This window comes from Anas platyrhynchos, chromosome 7 (assembly GCF_047663525.1).
Source record: "Anas platyrhynchos isolate ZD024472 breed Pekin duck chromosome 7, IASCAAS_PekinDuck_T2T, whole genome shotgun sequence".
Lineage (NCBI taxonomy): Eukaryota > Metazoa > Chordata > Aves > Anseriformes > Anatidae > Anas > Anas platyrhynchos.
In genome coordinates, this window is record NC_092593.1 from 28588710 (window position 1) to 28610527 (window position 21818).

Genomic DNA, 21818 nt, shown 5'->3' on the forward strand with positions numbered 1-21818 from the left:
GCTGTGAGCATGTGTCTACACTGGACTTGCCTTTACCCCAAGCAGCATCACCTCACTGGGAACTTCCTCCTGCTCTGCCCACATCCTTTGTCCCCATGAGGAGGTCGCCAGCTCCTCCCTGCTGCATCCCACTGGCTTGGTGCATCACTTGCTACCCACACAGACCTCATGTACCCGCCACCACAGACTCATCAGACCCCGTGGCATGGCATCAACCCTTGCCTGCCACTGTGGTGGGAGATGGATGCACTGATGTTGGTCTTGGCTTTCCCTGGCTCACAGTCTCCTCCTCATTCCCCTGCAGAGACCCCTTGTAGACACTGATTTGGAAAGTATAGGTGGTAAGTACTGACTGCTGTCATGCTCCAAGCTGCCTCTCAGCAAGTCCTGCGTGCCAGGGCTGAGCAAGGATCTGGCAGAAGGAAACGGGAACCTCTCTGTTGCCAGTGGGAGATGTTTCCTGTTGAGAAACCCACCACTGGTGAGCACAGTATTTGTCATGGTGTTTTCTGCGATTTCGAAAAAGCGGATTAAAAAAAAAAAAAAAGAAAGAAAAAGAAACAAACAAACAAAACCTGATGCCCCGCAGAAGCAGAGCACATACCCACCCATCCTGAACTGCTAGACATGAGGGGGACACCATAGGCCCTGGGGATTTTTGGGGCAGGAGAGGCCATTTCGCGTAACGCCCCCTTCCTGCCACCGCCCCCTTCCGGCCCGCACACGCTCGGCCATGGTGGGCAAAGCCCGGCGCCAGCGCCTGCACCGCCCCGCGCCCCGCCTGACAGACCCGGCGGGCCCCGGCCCCGGCCCCGGCCCCGGCGGCTGGAGCGCGCCCGCCGGGAAGGTAGCGGGGGCGCGGGGCGGAGGGGAGGGGATCGGGGGCGGCAGCAGCAGCAGCAGCAGCAGCAGCAGCACGCCATGCCGAGCCCTGTGCGCATGCGGCCAGCTCAATAAACCATGGGAGAAGGGGGTGTATCGCCTCCTAGGGGGTGGCCGTGCTGCTGGTCTCTGGGAGAAACCAGAGTAAATGGTTTGCTGCTGGTCATGGGTCTGGGTTTTGAAGGCTTCTCCAGGTGTAGCTAAGTGGTGCTGCTGTTGTGGAGGTGATCCCTCGTATCTGAGCGTGAGCGCAAAGGATTGGCACTTGGTACCCGTTGGTGGCTCTGCTTCGTCTCTGTGCAGATTTCTGAAGTTTTTGAGGAGCTGTGAAATCTCCTTTAGTGGCTGTTGCCATGCTACCTTTGGGTTGTCCCTGCAGTGGTGTGGCGTCTCGCTGGGGTTGGCATGTCTCCCCTGCTCCTTCATGTGAGGGGCAGGCTCTGGGAGGCACTATCCTGCAGCTTCAGGTGTGGCTTAGAGATGTCAAAGGAAGCGCTCCTTGACGTGGTGAAGTGCTGCGATACAGGCCTACTGCCCGCTGGCAGGATGTCAGAACAGCAGAAACTGAGTACAATTTCCAAAATGTGGGCCTCCATTTCATTCCTAGAAAAGCCGTGTGATGCCCTCAAAGCTGTTGTAGCACTGTCCTTTGTTGGGTGCCTGACCATGTCGTCACTAGCTTGGATGAGCTGGCGTGGGTAATGGCTTACCAAAACAGGCAGGGAGATGAGATGAGAGATGCTGGCATATGTGCCATGAGGGTCCCAGTGTGCTGCTCTGGTGGCTGTTACAGCCACTCCAAAATGTTCTTAGTTAGCATGTGATGTCTGTGCACCTGCAGCACCAGGCTGTGCAGAAAGGAGAGGCTGCCGAGGGAGGTGGCAGTGACAAACATCTGCTGGGATTTATGCTGCGGCTCGCGGGTGGGAGTGCCTGTGTGCCCACACTGCCTTGGAGCAGGTAACGTGGGTGCAGTGGCGGGCATTGTTACCAGTGAGTGTCAGGACTGGAGGAGTAAGAGACCGCCTGGCTCGTTTTGCAGCGTCTCTGTTGATTTCTGGCTGTGGCAGGTGGAGATGAGCTGTCATTTTATGCATAACTATTTAGGAGACTTTTGTCAAGTTTCAGCAGCTGTATTATTAATATGCTGTTCAGGTTAAAGCTGGATACCTTCCTCGCTTGCAGTAAGAATGCAGGAACAGCAGTAAATGATTTTTATTTACCTACAGCTTTTTTTTGGGAAAGAAGGAATAGGTTGCACCATATCTATGTGTTTTTATACCTCCATAAAATTGTGTGCCTGTACTGAGAGATACTCCTGGTTAAAATAGTAAGTTCTTCTAAGCAAACCAGAGAGGCTAATGCAAAGCTTAGGACTTATGGAAGTACTGCATGCTTAAAGGAACTTGATGCTGGAGGTCTGGTAAGTTGCTAATAGTTCGTCACTGAACCTGCTTAATGTCCACAGACATAGGCAACAACTGGGCAAATCCTATTTGTATCATTCTCTATTTACATACATGTTATAAATCTGGCTTTTCCTAGAGGTGCAGTTCGTAATTCTCCTAGGAGTAACACCTGCATTCAAATGAGTGAGGTGAGATGGGATTGAGGTAGAAATCTGTTAGGAACCCAATGGCTCTGGGTTCCAAAACATGAAAATGGGCATGCTTGACTTTGTGAGACTTCCTCCTGGGTGGCAGAGCCGTGGGGTACCAGGCCAGCAGAGTAACTCAGCTACCTGTATATGCTCAGGAGAGACACCTACACATTAGTGCTGGAGTATATGCCATGATACTGGGTTTAATTAATTTATTTTGTTAATAAATCTTGTTTGGTGGTGTTGGTACTGACTCCTGCTTAATATTTCTTTTGGATAAGGACTGGGACTTCTCTTCATCTGACATCTTTTCTGGGCTGAATATTGACCCCAATACTCTGGTGAAGAAACTTGACTTGGACTCCAGAAGCATCATCTCATCTAGAACAGGTGAGAAGCAGCGTGTTGGTCTGCAGTTGCCCACAGGGCTGGATTAGCCAAAGAATGAGGCTGTGCATGTCCAGCTGGGTGGATTGACTGGTACTGTGGTCACTTGGCCAGGATTAAGTCTGTGGTATTGGGGTACCCTCCATGCTGTGCGCTTGACTTGGACCACCTGGTGCCTGAGCAGATTAACCAGGGATGGCTCAGAAAGCCATCAGTTTTTGGTCCTGCCTTTGTACTTCTGTTTGGTGGCCATCAGAGTGGAAAACATTAATACAGAACAAATATATACATGGGGCTGAGGTGCTGTATTTTGAATGCCATGTTTAGGTTGTGAGCAAACACCCATTTGGCTCACCTGGGACTGCATTTGCAGCATTTGGCCTAGCAGTAGCTTGATGAATATTGGCCCAGCTTCCTGTGTTCCCGCAGGGATTCTAAAAGTGGCTTCAGCTTGGGGCTGAAGGAGGCAGAAAGGCACATGCACCATCTGTCCTTAATGTTCTCTGAGTGGGGAGCTAGTTTCAGCCTAAGTGACTGCTGCTGGGGTGGACTGTGCAGCTGGAGCCCCCACATGTGGGCTGTCCTCATACAACCAAAGGCTCTTGGCCCCCAGGGTCTGAGGGGGCAGCAGAGCCCAGGCTGTCATCTGATCTCCAGGCTTCCTTTACAGCCAATTTTGCCTCCCCAGCAGGTGCAATTCAGGCCCCCGTGTTTTGTCAGCAAATCTCAGGGGCTTTCTTTGTCCTGAGCAGGTTAATCTTGCTTGTTGTTCCTCAGCAGTGCTTTAACCATGGCAACCTGAGAGCAGCCAGTTCTCTTCTCCTGTCCTGTGCTGTTGCTAGCTCTCCTGCTCAAGGGTTCCTGGGCAGGAGAGTCCAGCAGGGAGTGTCTTGAGTGAGAGAGGTAACAAGGAGATGACAGAGGCTTCTGTTTCCTGTTCCACAGTGAGAAAATGCTCCCTCTAGCTGCTTAGTGGCAGGCAGAGCTTTCTGTATCTGAAACTTTTTCCGTCCCTAAATGAAAACTGATAGCACAGGCGATCTGACCTGGTGCAGAAATCTTCAAAATGTATGTGACTCCCAAATACCTCATTTACAAACTAAATCAATTTTCTGTCTCCATGCAGATTAATACTACTGCAGTTTGTTTGCATGTAGCACGTAGTCGGTGCTCTAAACAAACTCAGCAATTACCTGAGGGCTGTGGTTACCCAAGTGATGGTGAGCTGTGGCAGCCATAGCCTGTCAGTCACATTTTGGTCACAGAATTAGGGAATGGGAAGATTGTGTGAGGATGTTTGCTCAAGATGCTTGCTCTCTGCACAGAAACCTTTATTAAGTGTATTGCTTTCAAAACTGTGAGCTTATTGTTCATAAGTCTCTTGGGAGAAGGACACGTGCCTGCGAACATGGCCATCTTTTTAATTAAATTAGACAGCAAGTTGTTGAAGGCTGACAGCCTGCAATCCCAGTCTTTCATTGCCGGCTACAGCTGCGCTTGTCTGGTTTATAAATAGACCTGCGCTGCTGGTCCCTGTGCAGTGCTGATGATGCAGATGTGCAATGCCTGGCAATGTTTAACCCTCTCCTGAGGCGGCACGCTGCCTTCCTGCGGATAGCGATGCTGACCCAATCCTTTGTGCTCCGTCGTGCTTTCTGAACAACCAGCTAAAAATAGCCGTTTGCCTGAACACTCAAAGCTGTGATTCAATGAGGCAAAAAGTGATTTATTTTTTTCAAACCTTTCCCAGCTGCTGTGCGCTTTTTTTCTTGTATCACTCTGGAGGCATGTGAAGGCTTTTTCATTATGGAAATCAATAGATTTTTTTTGTGTTAATGCAGTGATCTGTGATGTGGCTGCTCATACAGTGACAGACATCCTAGGCTTAGAAAAGAGATTCTAAGCAGATGTGTTGTGTCTCCTGGGATCTCTGGTCAGCTGTGAGCCTGTTCAGCAGAAAATTCAACTTGAGCTTCTTCCATCTTCCTCCTATCTTCCTCTTAGCTTGCTGTGCAGGGCAGGAGGGTAGGATTCTCCCACGCACTGTTATTTTAAGATTTAATAGCAAGACAAAGAAGTATTTCTCTCCCACTCGCTTTTCAAGCTCTGAGAAGGTCAAGTTGGCAGACTGTAGGTACTCTCTTTATCTTCTGTGCTTTTCAGAGCTGAAGATATTTTTTTCTCTGCCAAAGATGCTAATGTGGCAGTTGAGAAGTCTCGTATATTTGTCCTCCTTGCATGTGTGTGTGTGCCTCTGGAAGCTTAACACTACTCAACATTGCTGGTATCTGTATTTCGTTACAATCTGGCCTTGTACTGTTGGACACTAAGATGTTCTCTGGTAATGTCTGTTATTGTTGTGGCAATGATCACATTGCTTTCCTTAGACACAAGGCTGATTCAGAATGCCTGTTGTGTTTGCTGAAACGTATTGGTTTAGTTTGTTTGGAAATCAGTAATTCCTGCAGCATGAGAAGGAGAAGGTGGATTTGTAATAAAAAACGTCACCAAAGTGGCATTCATTTGAGGTGACTCTTGCATCTGTGATGGTAAAAAGCCAGTGGTCTAAAGCAGAAAGTATTTTAATAGAGGGAGCTCTAACCCATGCCCTGATGTGAAGCAGACCTATTGCAACTGCTTTTTCCTGGTCTGCTCCTTGTCTTTATTCATTGGCTCATCTTAACACTGGATTCCACACGCTTGTCGGTGACAAAAGCCAGCAACATTACTGTGAACACTGGGAGTTAAGTCCCTGAGTTACTTGCTTGCTAAATGATTGCTTCCTATCAGTGTAGTTTACTTAGCCACTGACGTAATGTAAATTAAATGCTTTGCCATAATCTAATCCATGCAAGGACCTTTGTTAGTAGTATGAGTGAATAAATCCCAACTGGGTAAGCCTCTGTGGCGTGGGAATTTGATGTTTCCAACTAAGTCAGAAATAATGGCCTGTCATGTGAAGTGGGAGTTGCTTCTTAATGGTAGAATCTCAGAACCATAGGATATCCCGAGTGGGAAGGGACCCACAAGGATCACTGATTCCAACTCCTGGCTCCACGCAGGACCACCCAAAAATCAGACAATCTGTCTGAGAGTGTTTTAACTCTGGCAGGTCAGTGCCTTGACCACTACCCTGGGGAGCCTGTTGCAGCATCCAACCACCCTCTGGGTGCAGAATCTTTCCCTAGCCCCCAGCCTGACCCTCCCCTGTCCCAGCTCCATGCCGTTCCCTCGGGTCCTGTCGCTGTTCCCAGAGAGCAGAGCTCAGCGCCTGCCCCTCCGCTCCCCTACTAAGGTGGGGGACACAGACTGACATTAGACTGAACAAAGGTAGTGCTGTTGTTGAAGCCAGGATCTGCACAACATGATGCAAAGCTCTCGGTGCATTTCAGGCATGTTTGTTGCCTAGTATCTATGCTATACACTTCATATCTTGAGAGTTTTCATCCTCTGGTGATCAGTGCACTTCTGCAGTATAGGTTTCTGCATCAGTGGATCAGAGGAGTGAGATGACTGAGCGCCTGACAAAGAAAGAAGTCCCTTTCTCCCCAAAGAAATGTGACAATAAGAGAGAATAAATTGGGCCAAGCAAGACCTGGATGTCTTGGAGTTGCTCGAATCTTCAGACTGGGTCATAGCCTTACTTTTCCCCTTTCATGGATAATCTGTGAATTCCTTTTCTTAGCAAGCCTGCCTTTGCAAAGTGTCTGACTATCCCCCTCTGTTTGCACCTCAACTTCTGCTCAGGCGTTCCAGATTTGCTGTGTATATCAGATAACTGCTTCCTTCTGCATGGGCTCTACAGCTACTTGTCCAATTTTGTTCTTCTTTTGTAGCCTCAAGCAAGAAGCAGAGAAGTGTTGGGTTGGCTGGTTGTTTGTGGCCTTCAAATGTTGCAGTTCTGTCTCTTCTGTCCTCACCTCTGATCATGTTTCTGCACGAAATGTTCCTGCATGAATCAGAGTTGTTCTGTTAGTAGGAGAAGGGCTTTTCTGTTGGTAAGATGTTTGCTGTATTACCCTGCAGAGCATGGTGTGAGTTTGCCCTTCCTGCTGTGTCTAACGCTAGCACAGCTGCCTTCTTTAGGCAGATTTTTGGAGATGTGATAATGATGTCAGAACAGGCCAGAGATGTTGGCAGTATTGCCAGTGCACACCTTTTGTGCTTCTTCACCTCCTGTACAGTGTGCTGCCTGCCATGTCATGTAGTCTCCTGGAAGCAGCTGCCTTCCTGTGTATTGTACAGTGCTGGCCTTTTGCAGCTGGGTTGCCAGGTTGTTTCTTTCCTGGCGTGTTGGAGTGTTTGGAAACTGAACAACTAAAAGCATCTTAATCCTGTGCTGTTTTGATGATCGCATCCTTTGTGGACATCAGTTTTAAGCCTTTGCTGCTTCTTCTTAATGCAGGCTTTGGGTGTTTGGTGCAGAAAGCTGCTGGGTTTATTTATTTATTTATGGATGTTCCTTTGGGGACCCGGGAATTGGACTCAGTGATCCTGGTGGGCCCTTTCCAATTCAGATAGTCTATGATCTCATGATTCTGCTGCTGTCAGCTTTCTTCAGCTTTTAATTCTATACCAGTAGCTGTTGTGTCTGCCTTCTGTTTGTTTTGTGGGGAGCTCCCTTCCTAATTTGTCCCCCACTCTAGCACTTTGCAGGTGGGAAGAGGTGAAAGTGGTTTGCTCTGCAAATTGAGGATGACAGCAAGTGGCCCATGAGAAGTTCGTGTAGCATCTCCAGTGTGTGTGTAAAATGTGATGTGATGTGATAGTCCAAAATGACAGGATGTTCCTGCTCCATCTGTCTCTGTTATTAACTGCCCAGGGTTTAGTCTGTGTTATCTGGGGGTGTTGAAATGCTCTCCCTTAACGCTGGTATCAGAGGTAGCTTGATGATGCTTTTGGTTGTGTTGCACTGAAATGATTTTAGTATCTTTGAAAATCTCTACTTGTCATGTGGGCACTGCCCTATGAGAAGCTGCTATTTGAGTAGCATTTGAGCTGGCATTTCTTGTTTTCGTGGTTGGGGACTGCATATCAAAACTGGGTATCCAGAGTATACCTGGGTCCAGTTAAAGGAACTTGTGGAGTTTGAATAAAGCTCCACCATCATTTGAAAATGTACTGCCAGAACTTGTGCAGAACCTATACAAATAAAATGTGGCTTTGTTGTGGGTTTTGTTGTGGGTTTAAAGCGAGACCCCACCTGGAGTATTTCGACTCTGAGGCTCCTCAAGAAAAGTGAATGCCAGAGAATGATTTGGCAGTTCCTCATTTCTTCTTCATATTTTTCTGTCTACTGTATCTTTAGCCAAACAGCAGACAGGAATGGTCAAAGCACAGCCCGCTACTTCCTCCCCTCTGCCCCAGAGTGCTGCCTCACCGCACAGGCGTGTGCTGCATCCCTCTCCTTTGCACACCTTTCTCCTTCCCATCCATGTGTTTTGTGTAAGCTCTCTGTGCTTTTCATGAAGCCAGTACAGGTCAAGAACGTGTCCCAGGACTTCAGTTTGTGCTCTTGAATGTGCAGGTGTCAGAACAGACTGCAGTGCTCTCTCCCCTGACCATGCTGCCTCATTCCTTTCTTTTCACCTAGTGCTGGCCAGCACTACGGAGGAGCTTTTTCCTGTTGAATGCATATAATTAAGATGCATATAATAAACACGTACCACGTAGAGCCGTAGACCTGAAAGTAGCATGTGGGCTGGCTGGGCCTCTCTGCAGAGAACTGGCAGACCCTCAGGCTGCTGGCTTTCCCTTCCCCCTCTTCAGCTATTCTTGTCTTTCATATAAATGTGTTTGTTTGTTTGTTTGTTTGTTTTCAGGAGGGATAAATTGAACTGTCTTTCAAGACCAAAGTCTACAGTGAGAAAGAAATATGTAGAGGCTAGCAGCTTTTGCAGAAGCTAGGGAGAGGGTCGAGGACAGATAAGAGTACAGACGTGCATCTGGCAATTGACAGCATTGATGTGTGTAACATAAGCTGGTGTTTTCTCTGACGTTTTCTATGAAAATGCTAGAAACCTCAATAAAAAAAATTCCAAGAAAGCAAAAATTCGTCTAAAAGGGGAAGTACTAGATGGGGATTAAGCAGGAAAAATGATACTCCGTATCTCTTCCCCCAGCCCCAAGACTAATGGCATGTTATCCAGAAATGGCTGTGAATGACAGTGCCTGTATATCTATGGCTAAATATATGTATATCTATAGCTAAACCCAGTATAGCCAGTATACCACTTATTAATATATTTATAGGCTTGATGGTAGCTGAAAAGTAATTTTCATTACATGCCATAGGAGTACTGGCGAGCTGCTTTTGACTGTGGATGAGAGCTGTGAGGAGACTGCCATGGCTTGAATTAAAATGGAGAGGGTGAATGCAGAGTTGGGAGCAGTCTGTGCTGATGGCAGAATGAGGCTGTGTCCAGGATGGCTTTGTAAGGCAACATGTGGCAATTTACCATGCACGGGTAAATTTCTCCAGGTGGCAATTTACCGTACTTCCCTACTTCATTGCTTTTTGGCTAAAAGTCTTTTGGTCTTCAGCTGCGTCCTTAGGAGCTGCTTTCACATTGACACAGCTAGATGACCTTGTAAGGGAAATTTTGGTGTCTGACTAATGAACAGGCCTTTATAGAACTGAATAGCATTTGAGAGGAACTCTTGACAGTGGTTGATGGTATGGGAAGCCTCTCTGGTGAGGTCAGATAATCTCAGTCTGCATAACCCTCAAACAGAAGCCTGTAGGCTGCAACAAACCACCACAATGCCAGAGGGCTCTTCTGCTGCTTAGGTCTAAAGGATGAATATGAGCAATGCCTTACTTCAAGAATCAAGTTGTCCAAATCCAAAACTGCTGTGGGGACTGCTCAAAATGGAAAACAGTGAACTGTTGTGGGTGGTTAGCTTCAGGGAGAATTTGGAGTGAGAGTACTATTGTAAGCTGAAGACACTGGTGTTGTACACACGCTGCCCCACCCAGAAAAAAAAAAAAAAGAAAAAGAAAAATCCACGTTGCTTAAAATCAGTTTAGCAATTAATTGTCTGTGCATTGTGGTGCCCGCTGTGAGAATAGCTGTGTGAAACACCAACTTAATTAGAGTCACTGCAATTAAATGAAAGGAGCTAAATGAGTGCCTGAAATCTGCACTGCTTCAAGTGCTTTGCCTTCTCTTCTGGAGACAGACTGTTTCCATGTTGTGAGTGCCTTCTGCCAGATCACAGAAATCAGTTGTGTTAATATTTATGGAAGTAATTAACTTTTTTTTTTTTTTTCCTTCCTCTCCCTCTAGCTGTGGCTAAGTCCTTATTCTTAAAATTAATGTTTTAAAATAGAAACCTACAATTAGCTGGTGGTCATGGTACTCAGCACTACACAAACAGTAACGCTTTCCAGAGTGCTTGGAGCTGCCAAAATGTTTGCAGTCTGCTTTAAGGGAGTGGAGGCCGTCAGTAGTAGGAAAAGCCTGGAAAGAATCTGGGGAGTTTGCAAGATGTGTCAGATCCTTTTTATTTCATGTTCTTGTTCGATTCCTGTGGCTGTGTCTGCTGCGTGACATTCACCACCAGTGATGGAGAGAAGTGCGTGCGCTCACCTGGATGTGAGAGAGGCCAAGACTGGCAGCTGGTGTCATCCTCATGGGACAGAGCGCTGCCTTGCCTGCTGCTCCTTGGGCTGTGAGAAGGGCAGGGCTCACTGAACAGTGGGTTTGGGACTCCCGTGGTGAGAGTACTGTTCTGGGGCACTTTTCTGTGCTGCTGTGATGCCATGTCCTCTGGCCTTTGTAAGACTTGAGTGCTCAAGCACGTGCTTTTAGGTCAAACGTGGCAGTCCATAGTGCTGCTGAAGGGCTCTGCAGCACCGAGACCAGATGGGGCACAGCAGCCTGTGTGTGATGCAGTGTCTTGCTCTGTGATTATGATTCCCAAAGCTTTAAAAGAATACTAATCCATCATGGTTTTCTCCTGCTAAATCAGTTTAATATGTTCAGACATACTTACACAAAAATAAGTTGGCCCTGCTTAGGAGAATACCAGAGCTGCAGTGTTACAAAAGAGCATTATAAACTAAAAAACCATGTCTTTGATGTTCTAATGGTACAGTTTTGGCATAATTGAGTTATACAATTAAAAATGCTTCAAAAGAGAGGAGGCACTGGTGGCAAAGATATCACCCAAGTCCCAGAAATGAAACTTTCTCCCATGCCCCAGGAAACACAGTTCAATACCAAGTGAACTGAGAAAAGAGAATCCCACGAGGGATGAAGAAGTGCGTGTGGAGAGGGCCAGGATGACAGCTCTGGAAGTTAGAGCCTTTCCCTTCTCACCAGAACGGATGTCAAGCTGTCAAACATATTTTTTAAAATACACACCCTGGAAGTTTAATATATACTGTATTTAGAACAGAGACTGGTAAAAGGTCTCTCTCTTCCTTGTTGCCCCTTCTGGCTTGCCTTAACATGCTTTTGGGTTGCAAGAATAAGTCAGTTTCTTCTTTCCTCTGATAATACCAGTGGCAAATGTCCACATGAGGAAGCTTATTTAACTTGGGTATTCTTGCAATGGGCAACTACACTAAGATTGCCATCTATATTAAATCAGATTGCTGATTTACTGGGAGACAAATCTCTGCCCTGCTAATGTGGGTTTTATCTGAGTTATAGATTGTGTATTTAATGGAAGATCTCTCAAGAGTCGGTGTCTATAATTCAGACTAAGTGGGATTTACAGTATTATTGCATGTAAGTTATCCTCATCCTTTAATGGAATAGTAACAGCTGTAGCTTGCCTGAGGGGTGGTTGGTGTTTTTTTTTTTTTTCTTTAATTATTTTTATTACAGAGTCAGTTGATAGGGGCCCTCACTCGCAGATAACCTGTAATCCTTCAGTTACAGTGCTGATGGCCCACACGTTGTAATCATGGGAAAACTTGATCTTCTCCTGGAGCCATCTTTCGTACTCAGTCCACCAAAATTACAACACACACTTAAGAAATTGTGTATGATACTATTTTCTGTGCTGAAATCCATTCTGTTCAGGGGATTCTTAAGACATAGAGTTATTAAGTTGTTCACAAAGACTCTTATGGGCAAGATTTTCTTTACGCTTAAGCAGAACTTTATGCACCAACTTAAAGTCTGTTTGTTTACTGAATTGTTCCAAAAGTAGCGTTATTGATGCTCATATGTGGCATAATTGGTAATAGCACGTAATCTGGGCTTAGCTTTTTGGTCAAGTGGCTTATGGAAAGTAAGGTTTATTTTGCTTGTTCTTTGATAGAGGGAGTTTTTTGCACTGCAAATCTTGACAGACGTCTTTGCTAAATGTAGGAAATGAGTATATAGAAGGATTAAATACAGTGGGTTCTGGAATATTCTGGGTAACTTGAAATGGTAACTTGGACAGGTTTATATTGAACTAACAGTGTTATAAATATGCTGTGAAGCTAACCACAGAACACATTGTAGATCCTGCAAAAGAACAGACTGTCCAGCAGATGTTCAGGCAAAGAGTGACTGTCAGCACGAAGGTAGCTTGAAAAGCATTATATGTAGTATGTGGTATTGACAATGAACTGCAATGAAACGTGCTGTTTCTGAGGGTCTGACAGGATATCTCAGTGAAAATGGGAGAGGCAAACTTGCTTGCTGGCCCACTAGTGCTTCTTGCTTGATGGTGTGTGAGAAGCAGGTAGGTAATCGACAGGACTGCATCAAGAATTTTGGCTTCTGAGGGTATCGCAGACGTTCATGCCTTACATAGCTGTGTATGTGTGTGCTTTATACTAGATTGTTCCTAGTGCATTTCCTGGTTGCATGGCTTATTTTTACTTAATTACATCTGTTTTCTGATCAGCCCTTTCAAAATAAAGATGATCTGTAAATTCGGGACACTGAGTGTTCTTATATAACTGAGAAAGGGCTTCTTTAACATAGGTTGGACATTGCTAACTGCTATGAATACAGGCTGTGTCTATACACATAGGAGCTCTTTTGTAATGTGCTTTGATTTGAAATAACACGGCATGCCTGTTTGCAGTGAGGTACATGAAGGCCGTTCCAGACAGCAGGAAATCTGCTGGCAAAAACCATAATTTTGAGTTTAAGTTGCGTCATTCAGTAGCACTTTTATCTTCAAGATGGTTCTCAGTGAAGCATCTGGCTGTTGCTTTGGTTCTTGTCTGTTGTTCTTGGCCCCAAGGCTGGGCTTACATGTACTCCTCTGCCACTGCAGGTACATGTGATGCTTTAATGCCTACACCTGTGTTGTTTTTATTTATGGAAATAGCATGCAAATTTGTAGATACTGTTTATATGGGATTATGAAAACTTCATGTCTCTTTTTTCTCCAAAACAGAGGGTGTTGGCCTGCTTCGCTGTGTTGGATAGGTAGGTGGCAAAGTTTTGCTAGCTGTAGGGGGTCTCTGTGCAAAAACACTAGGGTTGTCCCATGCTGGACACAGCCAGCTCCAACGGGTCCACTGCAGGGCACAGCCTAGTGGCACCTCTTGGAAAACATATAGTGAGGAAAGGGTAAAATGCTGGGCAAAGAGAGGAGTAGGAGAGGAAAGTTAGAAACAGACCTGTGAACACCAAGATCAGCGAAAAAGGAGGGAAGGGGGTGCTCCACGTGCCAGAGCAGAGGTTTCCCTGCAGCCCGTGGAGAGACCATGGTGGAGTAGGGGAAGATTGTAAGGAGGAAGGAACAGTAGAGATGAAGTGTTACAGACTGATAGCAACCCCCACTTCCCACCCCCCTGTGCCACTGGATTTTGGGGGAGGAGGTAGAGGAGTCATGGCTGAAGGACTGAAGTCAAGCCTTGTTTTCCCCACGCTTCCTTCTTTCCCCAGGAGAAGAGGGGTGGGAGAAAGTGTTCAAGAGTTTCTTTGTTTCTCACCATCCAGCTGTTCTTAATTGGCAATACATTAAGTTAATTTTTCCCAATGTCTGTTTTAGATCATGGCTATAAGTGATAAGTGACCTCCCTGTCTTTATCACAACATATGAATTTTTCCATCTGACTTTCTTCCTTTGCCCTGTTGAGGTAGGGGAGTACAAAAGTGACTGGGTAGGTGTCTGACAGCTGGCCAAGGTCAACCCACCACATTAAAAGTTGTGATTAAATTCAGTACCAGGTAGAATTGTCGCTCTGTGGCTGTTCCTCCGCCTTCTTCGCTGTCTCTTTTAACTGAATGTCATGGAATCGTAGGACTGAATGTCCTCTGAATATTGGCCAGATTCAGAGAAACCTTTGCATGAGAGAGCTGAATTCTTTCCTGTGACTCACTTCTCATTAGTGCAGACAGCTGTTGCAGAAGGTCATTGTCCATGTTTATGTTATACCTGAACTTAATGATTTTGTCAGGTTACAGATACTTGCAGTGGTGACCTACTTGGTGATGTGTTCTTTAAAAGCCTTGGCATCTCTACTAACATGTTAGTAGCATCCAGATGGACCCAAGGAAGGAACACAAAGGGTGAATGCAGGAAATGTACTTTGGAGAGAACTTTGGGTGTGTGGCCCTCATGGAAGCTGCAGAGGTGAGCTGGTATACTTGCTTGTCTCCGGACTGTTGGAATTAGGAGCTTCTCTCCTCCTCCCTGCGTTTGGAGAAGGAAAGGGAAAGGGGAACAGAACAGTGCATGGTCATATACTCTAGTTAAAGCTCAAAAACAAAACAAAACAAACAACCAAAAAAACAGAATAGGTCTTAGATCCATCCAGGTATTTCTCCTGCACGTCTGTAAGATGTGCTGTATTGCTTCAGCAGTGACCATGTTGCTGACAGCTCTGTAGCAGGAGAGGAGGTGCCTGTGGCAGAACAGAACATCTCTGAGTGCTCTTTTTTATATGTTAGATGTGCTCATTAGAGGGCAGTAGAATAACTCCTCCTTTTTCTAGGTCAGCTCTGTATTTTTGAATGGTATTTTTCTGCTCTGCAGGATGCAAAACAAAATTATCCAGTTCTTCCTCCAGCTTTTCCTAGTGCAATAGGTATATAAATCAATGATGTTCATAAGAAAATGTCACCCAATATAATGCTGAATAGAGCAATTATAGTAAAGCCTGCTTCTGGGGAGCTTGTAAATGTTGCAGGCTCTAAGGAGATGGAGCTTCTGAGCATTGAACCACAAGCAGCTAACACCCTATAAGAAAAAGTATTCAAAGGAATGTTTCACAGCTCACGGGTTTTTTGCTCATCCTAATTCTTATATGACCTATATGTCAATATGGATCTATTGATTTGTTTGCTGTACCCCAGCTGCTGCTGCTACATTTTTCTGCTTGAAGAAAATCTTAAAGAACCAGATTTTTTAATCTAAATGTAATCTTTAAATGAGATCTGATAGTACCCCCACACACACGCACATACTCCATAATATATAAATACTATAAATAATTTTGGCATAGTCTTTACAGGGTAAGTGAGGCTGGGATTTGGAGCCCAACATCACCATACTGAAATGCATTATTTATTATGTAACATCCATAGAAGAAGGCTGTAGCCCTGTTTTCCCTTTGGCAGCTAGTGTATTTTTGCTTTCAGAAAGAGCTGTGTAGAAATCCTGGCTAGGACTGAAAATCTTCAGTGCATTTCTTCTTTGTGAGAAATATTTTGCACGCTGGCAACCTCTCTGGAATATGTAAGCTGGTTCACAGCAGCTGGAATAGCAGTTTGAGCAGTTTTAGTAGTTCTAGCACTTTCAGTTTTAGCATCATTAGCTGTTGGTTTCCAACAGATGGCCCTGATTTTGCAAGGTGCTCCGTAGAATCAAACTATGTTAACTAGAAGAAAAATCAATATTTCAGAGGATGTACAAATAGGTTTTGTGAACCTTTGCTTCATCTTTCTGAAGCTCCTTGGCCCAGGATGGTAGTCGGTGTGTGAGGGTTGTCTGGGGGGATGTGACTCCTTTCTGTCTTTCCCAGAACATGTTGTGTGTCTGCACATGGTCTCGCAGATTTCCATCCCTTTCTGTCCATCACCCTCAGGGACACATCTTCACATGTTTTGCTGAGGCTAGAGCCACAGTTCACATGGGTGGGGGGCTCTAGGACAGCATTTGGATGCCTTGCTCTGTCCTATCATATTTTATAGGGTGGCAGTATTCAAGCTCATGAACCTCTCAAGTGTTACAGCCTTCTTGATACTGGCAAGCTTTATTCCTGGCACAGCAGCTTGGATCGCTCTTACATCCTGGAGAAGTCCAAATTATGCTTTCCACTCTGGGTTTGGGATCCACCAAGAGGCTGGCATTTCTTCATGTCTTAATTGTGACACCTCAGCAAAGGTAGGACTAGTGGTTAGTTCCTTGCCAGGAAAGAGGTGCTGAACAAAGCCAGAAAAATGTGGAAAAATATGGCATAGCACTGGGCAGCTCTTGGCATTTGAGTTAAAAATTAATATCCTGTCGGTAGGATAAAGAGATTAAACTCAGTCTTCTGCTACAGTGATAAGACCGGTGATAGGACTGTAGGTGCATGGTGTCTAAACCTGTTTGTCTGTTCAGTACGTATCAGGAAATGAGCAGACACAGGGCTGTGCCAGCAGCCTTCATAACCGTAAAGAAGGGCTCGTCCTGCACGTGTCCCCAGTGCAATGTAGAAGAACTTGCTGCTCCCCCTTCCAGTGAAATTCCCTCTTCTTCTGAGAACTAACCAGGCATTTTGTTGGGAATGCTGGCATTCTCGGTAGGTGTGTTTTGAGCACTTAAATATTGAAAGACCTGTATTTGGGAAAGGGTGTGTAGTATTTTTTTATTGTTGTTTGAGGAACATGGGGCTCTGTGTTTTGGTGCTAAGTTCAAGGAACACCAAACGTCTGGCAGCCCTGAAAGCTGAGAGCAGGGTGTGTCATGTAGGCACCTACTCTGTTTTCGCACCTAGTCTGTTTTCGCACCTACTCTGTTCTTCCTCAGCCCCTGCTTTCTATTCATAACACTGCTGTCCTTACAGCAGCTTTCTCCTGGCAGCTGCTGATCTCCTCGGCGTGTTGGGTTCATGGAGCTGTGGTGAGAGCGCCCGTTTCTGCTGATGTTAGGAACGCCGTGCAGCTGTGCGTGCCATCTGCTGAGGCCTCTTACGGTCTGTGCATGCTGCTGGCAGCGTGAAGCTCAGTGCAGTGGAGTCCTGATATCCTGTAAAACTCCCTTGCTTTGAAATAGATTCTAACATCAGAATGTCATTGTGGAGTGGGTGATGGATCCTGTCTTGGAAGCTTCAAATAAAAGAAAGGGGGAGAGGTGGTAGTATGGAGAAAACAATAGGTTGCTCCTCTCCTAGAGAGCCCTGATCTTCATTTTTCTCTTTTAGGATTTTATCTTCATTTCAGCGAGCCAAGAGGGCATACTTGATTAGAGACGCTTGCTCTAATTTAAGTCTTGTTTGAAAAAAGGAAATTGTCTGATGTGAAAATCGTTACAGAAAAGATAAGGGTACACAGCAGGGTCATAAAGTTGAGCTTTGGCAGGAGGTGAGGAACGCTTTTGGAGGTATCCAGCGAGGTCTGTCCAGGGGCTTGGTTGAGCTGTGGGGCTGTGTCCGTGTGTCCCCTGGAGCCTGACAGAAGTGGGGGTGGGCACATAGGGCTGTCCAGAGAGCGAGATGTCAGACTAGCGTGTTGCATAAGATGGCAGAGCTGGTGATCATATTAGTGCCTCAGGGCTTTCGGGAGCTCGAAATTGTTTGCTGAAGCAGAAGAGCAGTTGAGACAGCACAAAAACAGCAGCAATTGGAAATGTCGGAGACTGTAAGAGGTGGTGAAGCAGCATTTGGACCAGTTCCCCTTGTGGGGCAGACTGTACCCATAAGGAGGGAGGGAGACCTGAGGTGTTGGGCACCTCCTGGAATCAGTGTTTTCATTGTGAATTTCGGTTTACACTGAAAGTTTACAGGTATGCGTGGCCACATACACATGTCTGGGAGAGGATACCCAGATGCAGCAGGTGCTCAAATTTGGGATTGAGTTACACCTTCACCCTATGACAGATCAGAACAGCCTGGATTACTTGCCTTGTACTTCACAGTGATTATTTCTTCAACTGCGTTCTTTGAATACTGTTAAGTTTTAAGATCTGCTATACACACTTAACAAAAACAGGAGAGGAGAAGAATGGGGGTAATGAGGTGCCAGCAATGTTATGCAAGGGTGTTGCTCTGTGTTGCTTGTTGCCAAACTGCGCGCAGGCAAAGGTGAGCAGTAAGAAGCGAGCTGGAGGTCAAAGATATGCCTGTCACAAACAATTTGGACAGCTTTCTGAGAAAGCTTTTCTGTCAGTGTTGCAGTCAGTCTTCTGCGTGTGGCTGTTTATAAAGCCATTTGCAGCGCAAGTGATGTGGGAACCAACTGAAGAAAACGTGACAAATATCCAGCTAACAATTCTTAGATTATGTAAATAATGAAAGACTGCAGGCATTACACAGGCTGAGTTGTCGAGCTCTTCTCCGTGTCTGGAGCCCAAGTCATCTTGTTTATGTTGACTGAGCAGCAGGCTGTTAGGTAAAAAGAAGTAAATATGATGACATTTAAGGTATGGGTGTTAAATGACGGAAGATGCAGTTGGCCTTTCTGTTCCCTTGATGTTCTCAAACTGTTAAGTGTTTGGGTTCTTGGTGTGCAGGCACTCTGACAGCTGCAGATGGCTGGATTAACTCCTTGACGTGCAGTTGTGCAATAGATAGGACAGCATGGGGGTGGGAAGAGCGCAGTACACTAATCTACTACAGACTTAAAAATCAAGGGCAAGCTCTGACATGTGATTACTTTTTTCATTTCCCTGTCAATGTGTGGCATGCTAGGAGTGGGGAAAAGAGTCCATAATACAGGAAGCCCTAAGAGCAGAGATGTTAAGGAATCCAAGAAAATCTGCCAGGAAATGAGGATTAATCAAGAGTTAAAGTAACCTAGTGGAAATTTTGCTGTGGTCTTAGTGAGCTCTAAGTAAGGTTCAGAGGAATTACTTTATGAGGACTGATCAGAGCAGTTAAGGAAGCATCTCTAGTAACTCCTGCTTCTACTTTTATTTACAGTGGTGCACAGGCATTGCCTGACTGTAAATGTGTAGAGGTTAAGCCAGGGATCACTCGAACTTCTTTAGCGCAGGGACAGACGTGTCTCATATTAAAGGGAAAAGCTATTAGCCAACCTGGAGATCTGAACCAAAACCAGCATTTGCAGTCAAATGCAGTCCTTTCAGACACTTCTGAGTATCTGCAGCGAGTGAGACTCCCCAACATCTGTGGGCAACCTTGCTTGATCACACGCAGTGTTTAAAAAAAGGGGGGGGGGGGGGGCAGGCAAAAAAGCATTTCCTGATGTTCAGATGGAACTTTGTGTGCTTCATTTTATGCCCATTGCCTCTTGTCGTGTCAAAAGACTTGGTAGTTCATTCTGCAGGTAGTAATTTCCTTCACGTACTCTTGGTTCTGCTGGGTGACAATTTTTATTTCTGTGATTGCTTCATCATGGCAAATACAAAATAGCTATTTCTAGCTTCGATTATTACGAAGCCATATATGATAGAAAATAATCAGACTCTTATACTGGATTTGAAATGGTCAGGAGATGGAATCTGTAATTCAAGGTAAAGATTACGAACAGCATTAACAAATTGCAGGTCTAACGAATTGAGACTTAGACGTTTACTAAAAAAACAAACACAAAATGATCTTGAATAAAGATAACATTTCTCATGATAACTTGTGTTTTTTAGAGATGAAGGTGTGTACGCATCTGTGTCAGTATGATAAAACTTGTCCTGCCTGCATATACTGCTGACTTGCGGGAAGTGGCGTTTCCTTTTTTTTGAGGTGAGCTGTCGTGTGGCAAGCTTTGACCTGAAGGAAGAGAGCTCTTGCCACATCCTTCCTTCTTCCCCAGCCCTGCCATGGTGTGTCTGCAGCGCTGTGGAGCTGCAGCGATGATAGATTTCTACCCTATAATATATGGCAAGATTTTTGCAACAGTTCAGGTTAAGCGTTATGTCCATTTTGTTACGGTTTAATGTACTCATGTAGCTACTCACGTAGCTCAGTCTTGCTGTACCATCAAGATGCAGGCAGGATATGCCTTTCGGTTTCACTGTTTCTCTCCTCTTATTCTCTGCTACCTTAATTAATCACAAACCTCCATCTTATCTGTTTTACGTGAGGTTATGTAGGACTAGATTTCAGCCTATCCTACACAGAGGACTGAAATGAATAGGAAACTGCCTGACCTAGCTAACAGAGCTGCTGTCCACACAATGACTCTGGCAAATGCAGTTCTGGTGATCATTCTCTGCACGCTGCAAAGTCTTAGATCATGTGGCCGCCTGCCATAACAATCCTTCTCACCTTATGTCCACTTCTAAAACAAACTAAGGCTTTCAGTCGTCCCCTGGCTATCTCCTCCATTTGCAGGGCACTCTGCACGCACCTTTGAAACGTTTGCATTTGAGATGCTCAGATAGCATGCAGTAGTTGTGCACAGAGTATACTTTTTCTTGCAAAGGGAAGGAACTCTCTCTGGCTTTCTTTGCTTCAACCGGACTGAAAGAGCCCGTTCAGACACTTTCTTCTGTGCCCTTTCATCTGTACCTGAAAGGTTCTGTATCCTCTGTGTGTTTGCATAGCCTCTTAACCACCAGGTTCCTGGCACAATTTTGAGCTGATACTCTGTTTGTGTTTTGTTAGTCTTGGTGGCCTGATCTTTTACCAAAATCTTCTGTGTATTGAGAGGAAAGTCTTGATGTTCCAGTACCCCTGGGGAGTGAGTAGGAAAGCAGGAGAGTACTGTGGAGGTGCCTCATTTGTTGGACAGTTAACAGGATTGTAGGATAAAAGGAGGGGCATTTCTGCCCCAAAAGACTAAACTATTCAGCTGCTTCCCAAGTAACCAGTGAGGAAGAAGAGAGGGAAGAGAGGGTGTGTTTATCATAACTCTTTCAACACATGGATCTGGGAAATATGTTCAGGGTTCATACCAAAAAGCTGTCGGTTCAGAGCATGCATTCAAGTTTTCCTATTAAGATTCCTTTGCCAGCTGTTCCCCCCTCCTTAACTCTCTCCATGGTCTAACAACATGGAGTCTTCCGTTTTTACTTCAGAAGAGTTAAGTCTGGCTGGGAAAGGAAGCTGTGGTGTCAAGTCAACTCCAACCAGCTCTATACCTCTGATTGCCTTCCTTCTCCCATGCCGCATGTTGCCTTATTCCCTGTAGTGGAAGCTGCCTTTTGGCTGTCTGTTCTTCTAATTGGGTCCTCAGGAAGAGGCAGAACCCAACTGAGAAATCTGTAGCTGGAAACATTAAAGGAAAATGTGAAATGGGAGAGGACGAAAAATTATTTTCAGGCTTTGGATGGGCTGGTATTCATGCAGGTCAAAACCTGCTGGTTTGATGTTGACCTTCTGTTTCTGATGCTGCTTCTGTTTTGCACTTTCTGGCAGCTGTTCAGAGTAGAAAGGACTGGGATGTTTTAGGAGCTTAGTTTCTTCATCTATTCTTATGGTGAGAATTAGGTGTTTCTTTGGTTCCTTTGGGTGGGGGAGCTGTGTCTACAAAGCGAAGGATAAGGTAGGTCAGCCAGGCCCATGGCCAATTGGCTTTGTCCTTTGCTTTCAGCAATGCAGAGCCTAAACATGGTCTTGGCCTTCAAAACAGCACAGCTGTGCATTTTTATTGCTTGATATGAATGAATCTAGAACCTTGAAATTAGGATGCATTTCAGGATCCAGGTCAGCCTTTCTGCTTCTGTCCGAAAATATAAATAGCAGCTTCACACCTGGGCTCTTGATGGCATGGAAAAAGCGGAGGGCAGGACTTCTCTCTGCACTTAGAATAAATCTATCACATGCCATGACAGTTCAGCTGATCTTCTTAGAGTAATTTAGCTGTAAGGCAATAATATTCCCAGATTGCAGTCTTTCATCCCCTCATTATTTTTTAGCATGATTTTAGTACATCATTAAGGG

The 21818-nt window shown here is 45.4% G+C and overlaps 1 protein-coding gene across 1 annotated transcript in view; it reads left to right on the top strand.

Annotated features, from left to right (window-relative positions):
- The first annotated feature begins 684 nt into the window (after positions 1-684).
- SLX9 (SLX9 ribosome biogenesis factor) overlaps positions 685-21818 on the top strand; it is a 46946-nt gene continuing 25812 nt past the window's right edge. Inside the window, exons 1-2 of the mRNA XM_072041144.1 lie at positions 685-847; positions 2764-2872. Of these exons, the coding sequence (XP_071897245.1) occupies positions 734-847; positions 2764-2872 (223 nt within the window). The 5' untranslated portion in view covers positions 685-733. The remainder of the gene's footprint in view (positions 848-2763; positions 2873-21818) is intronic.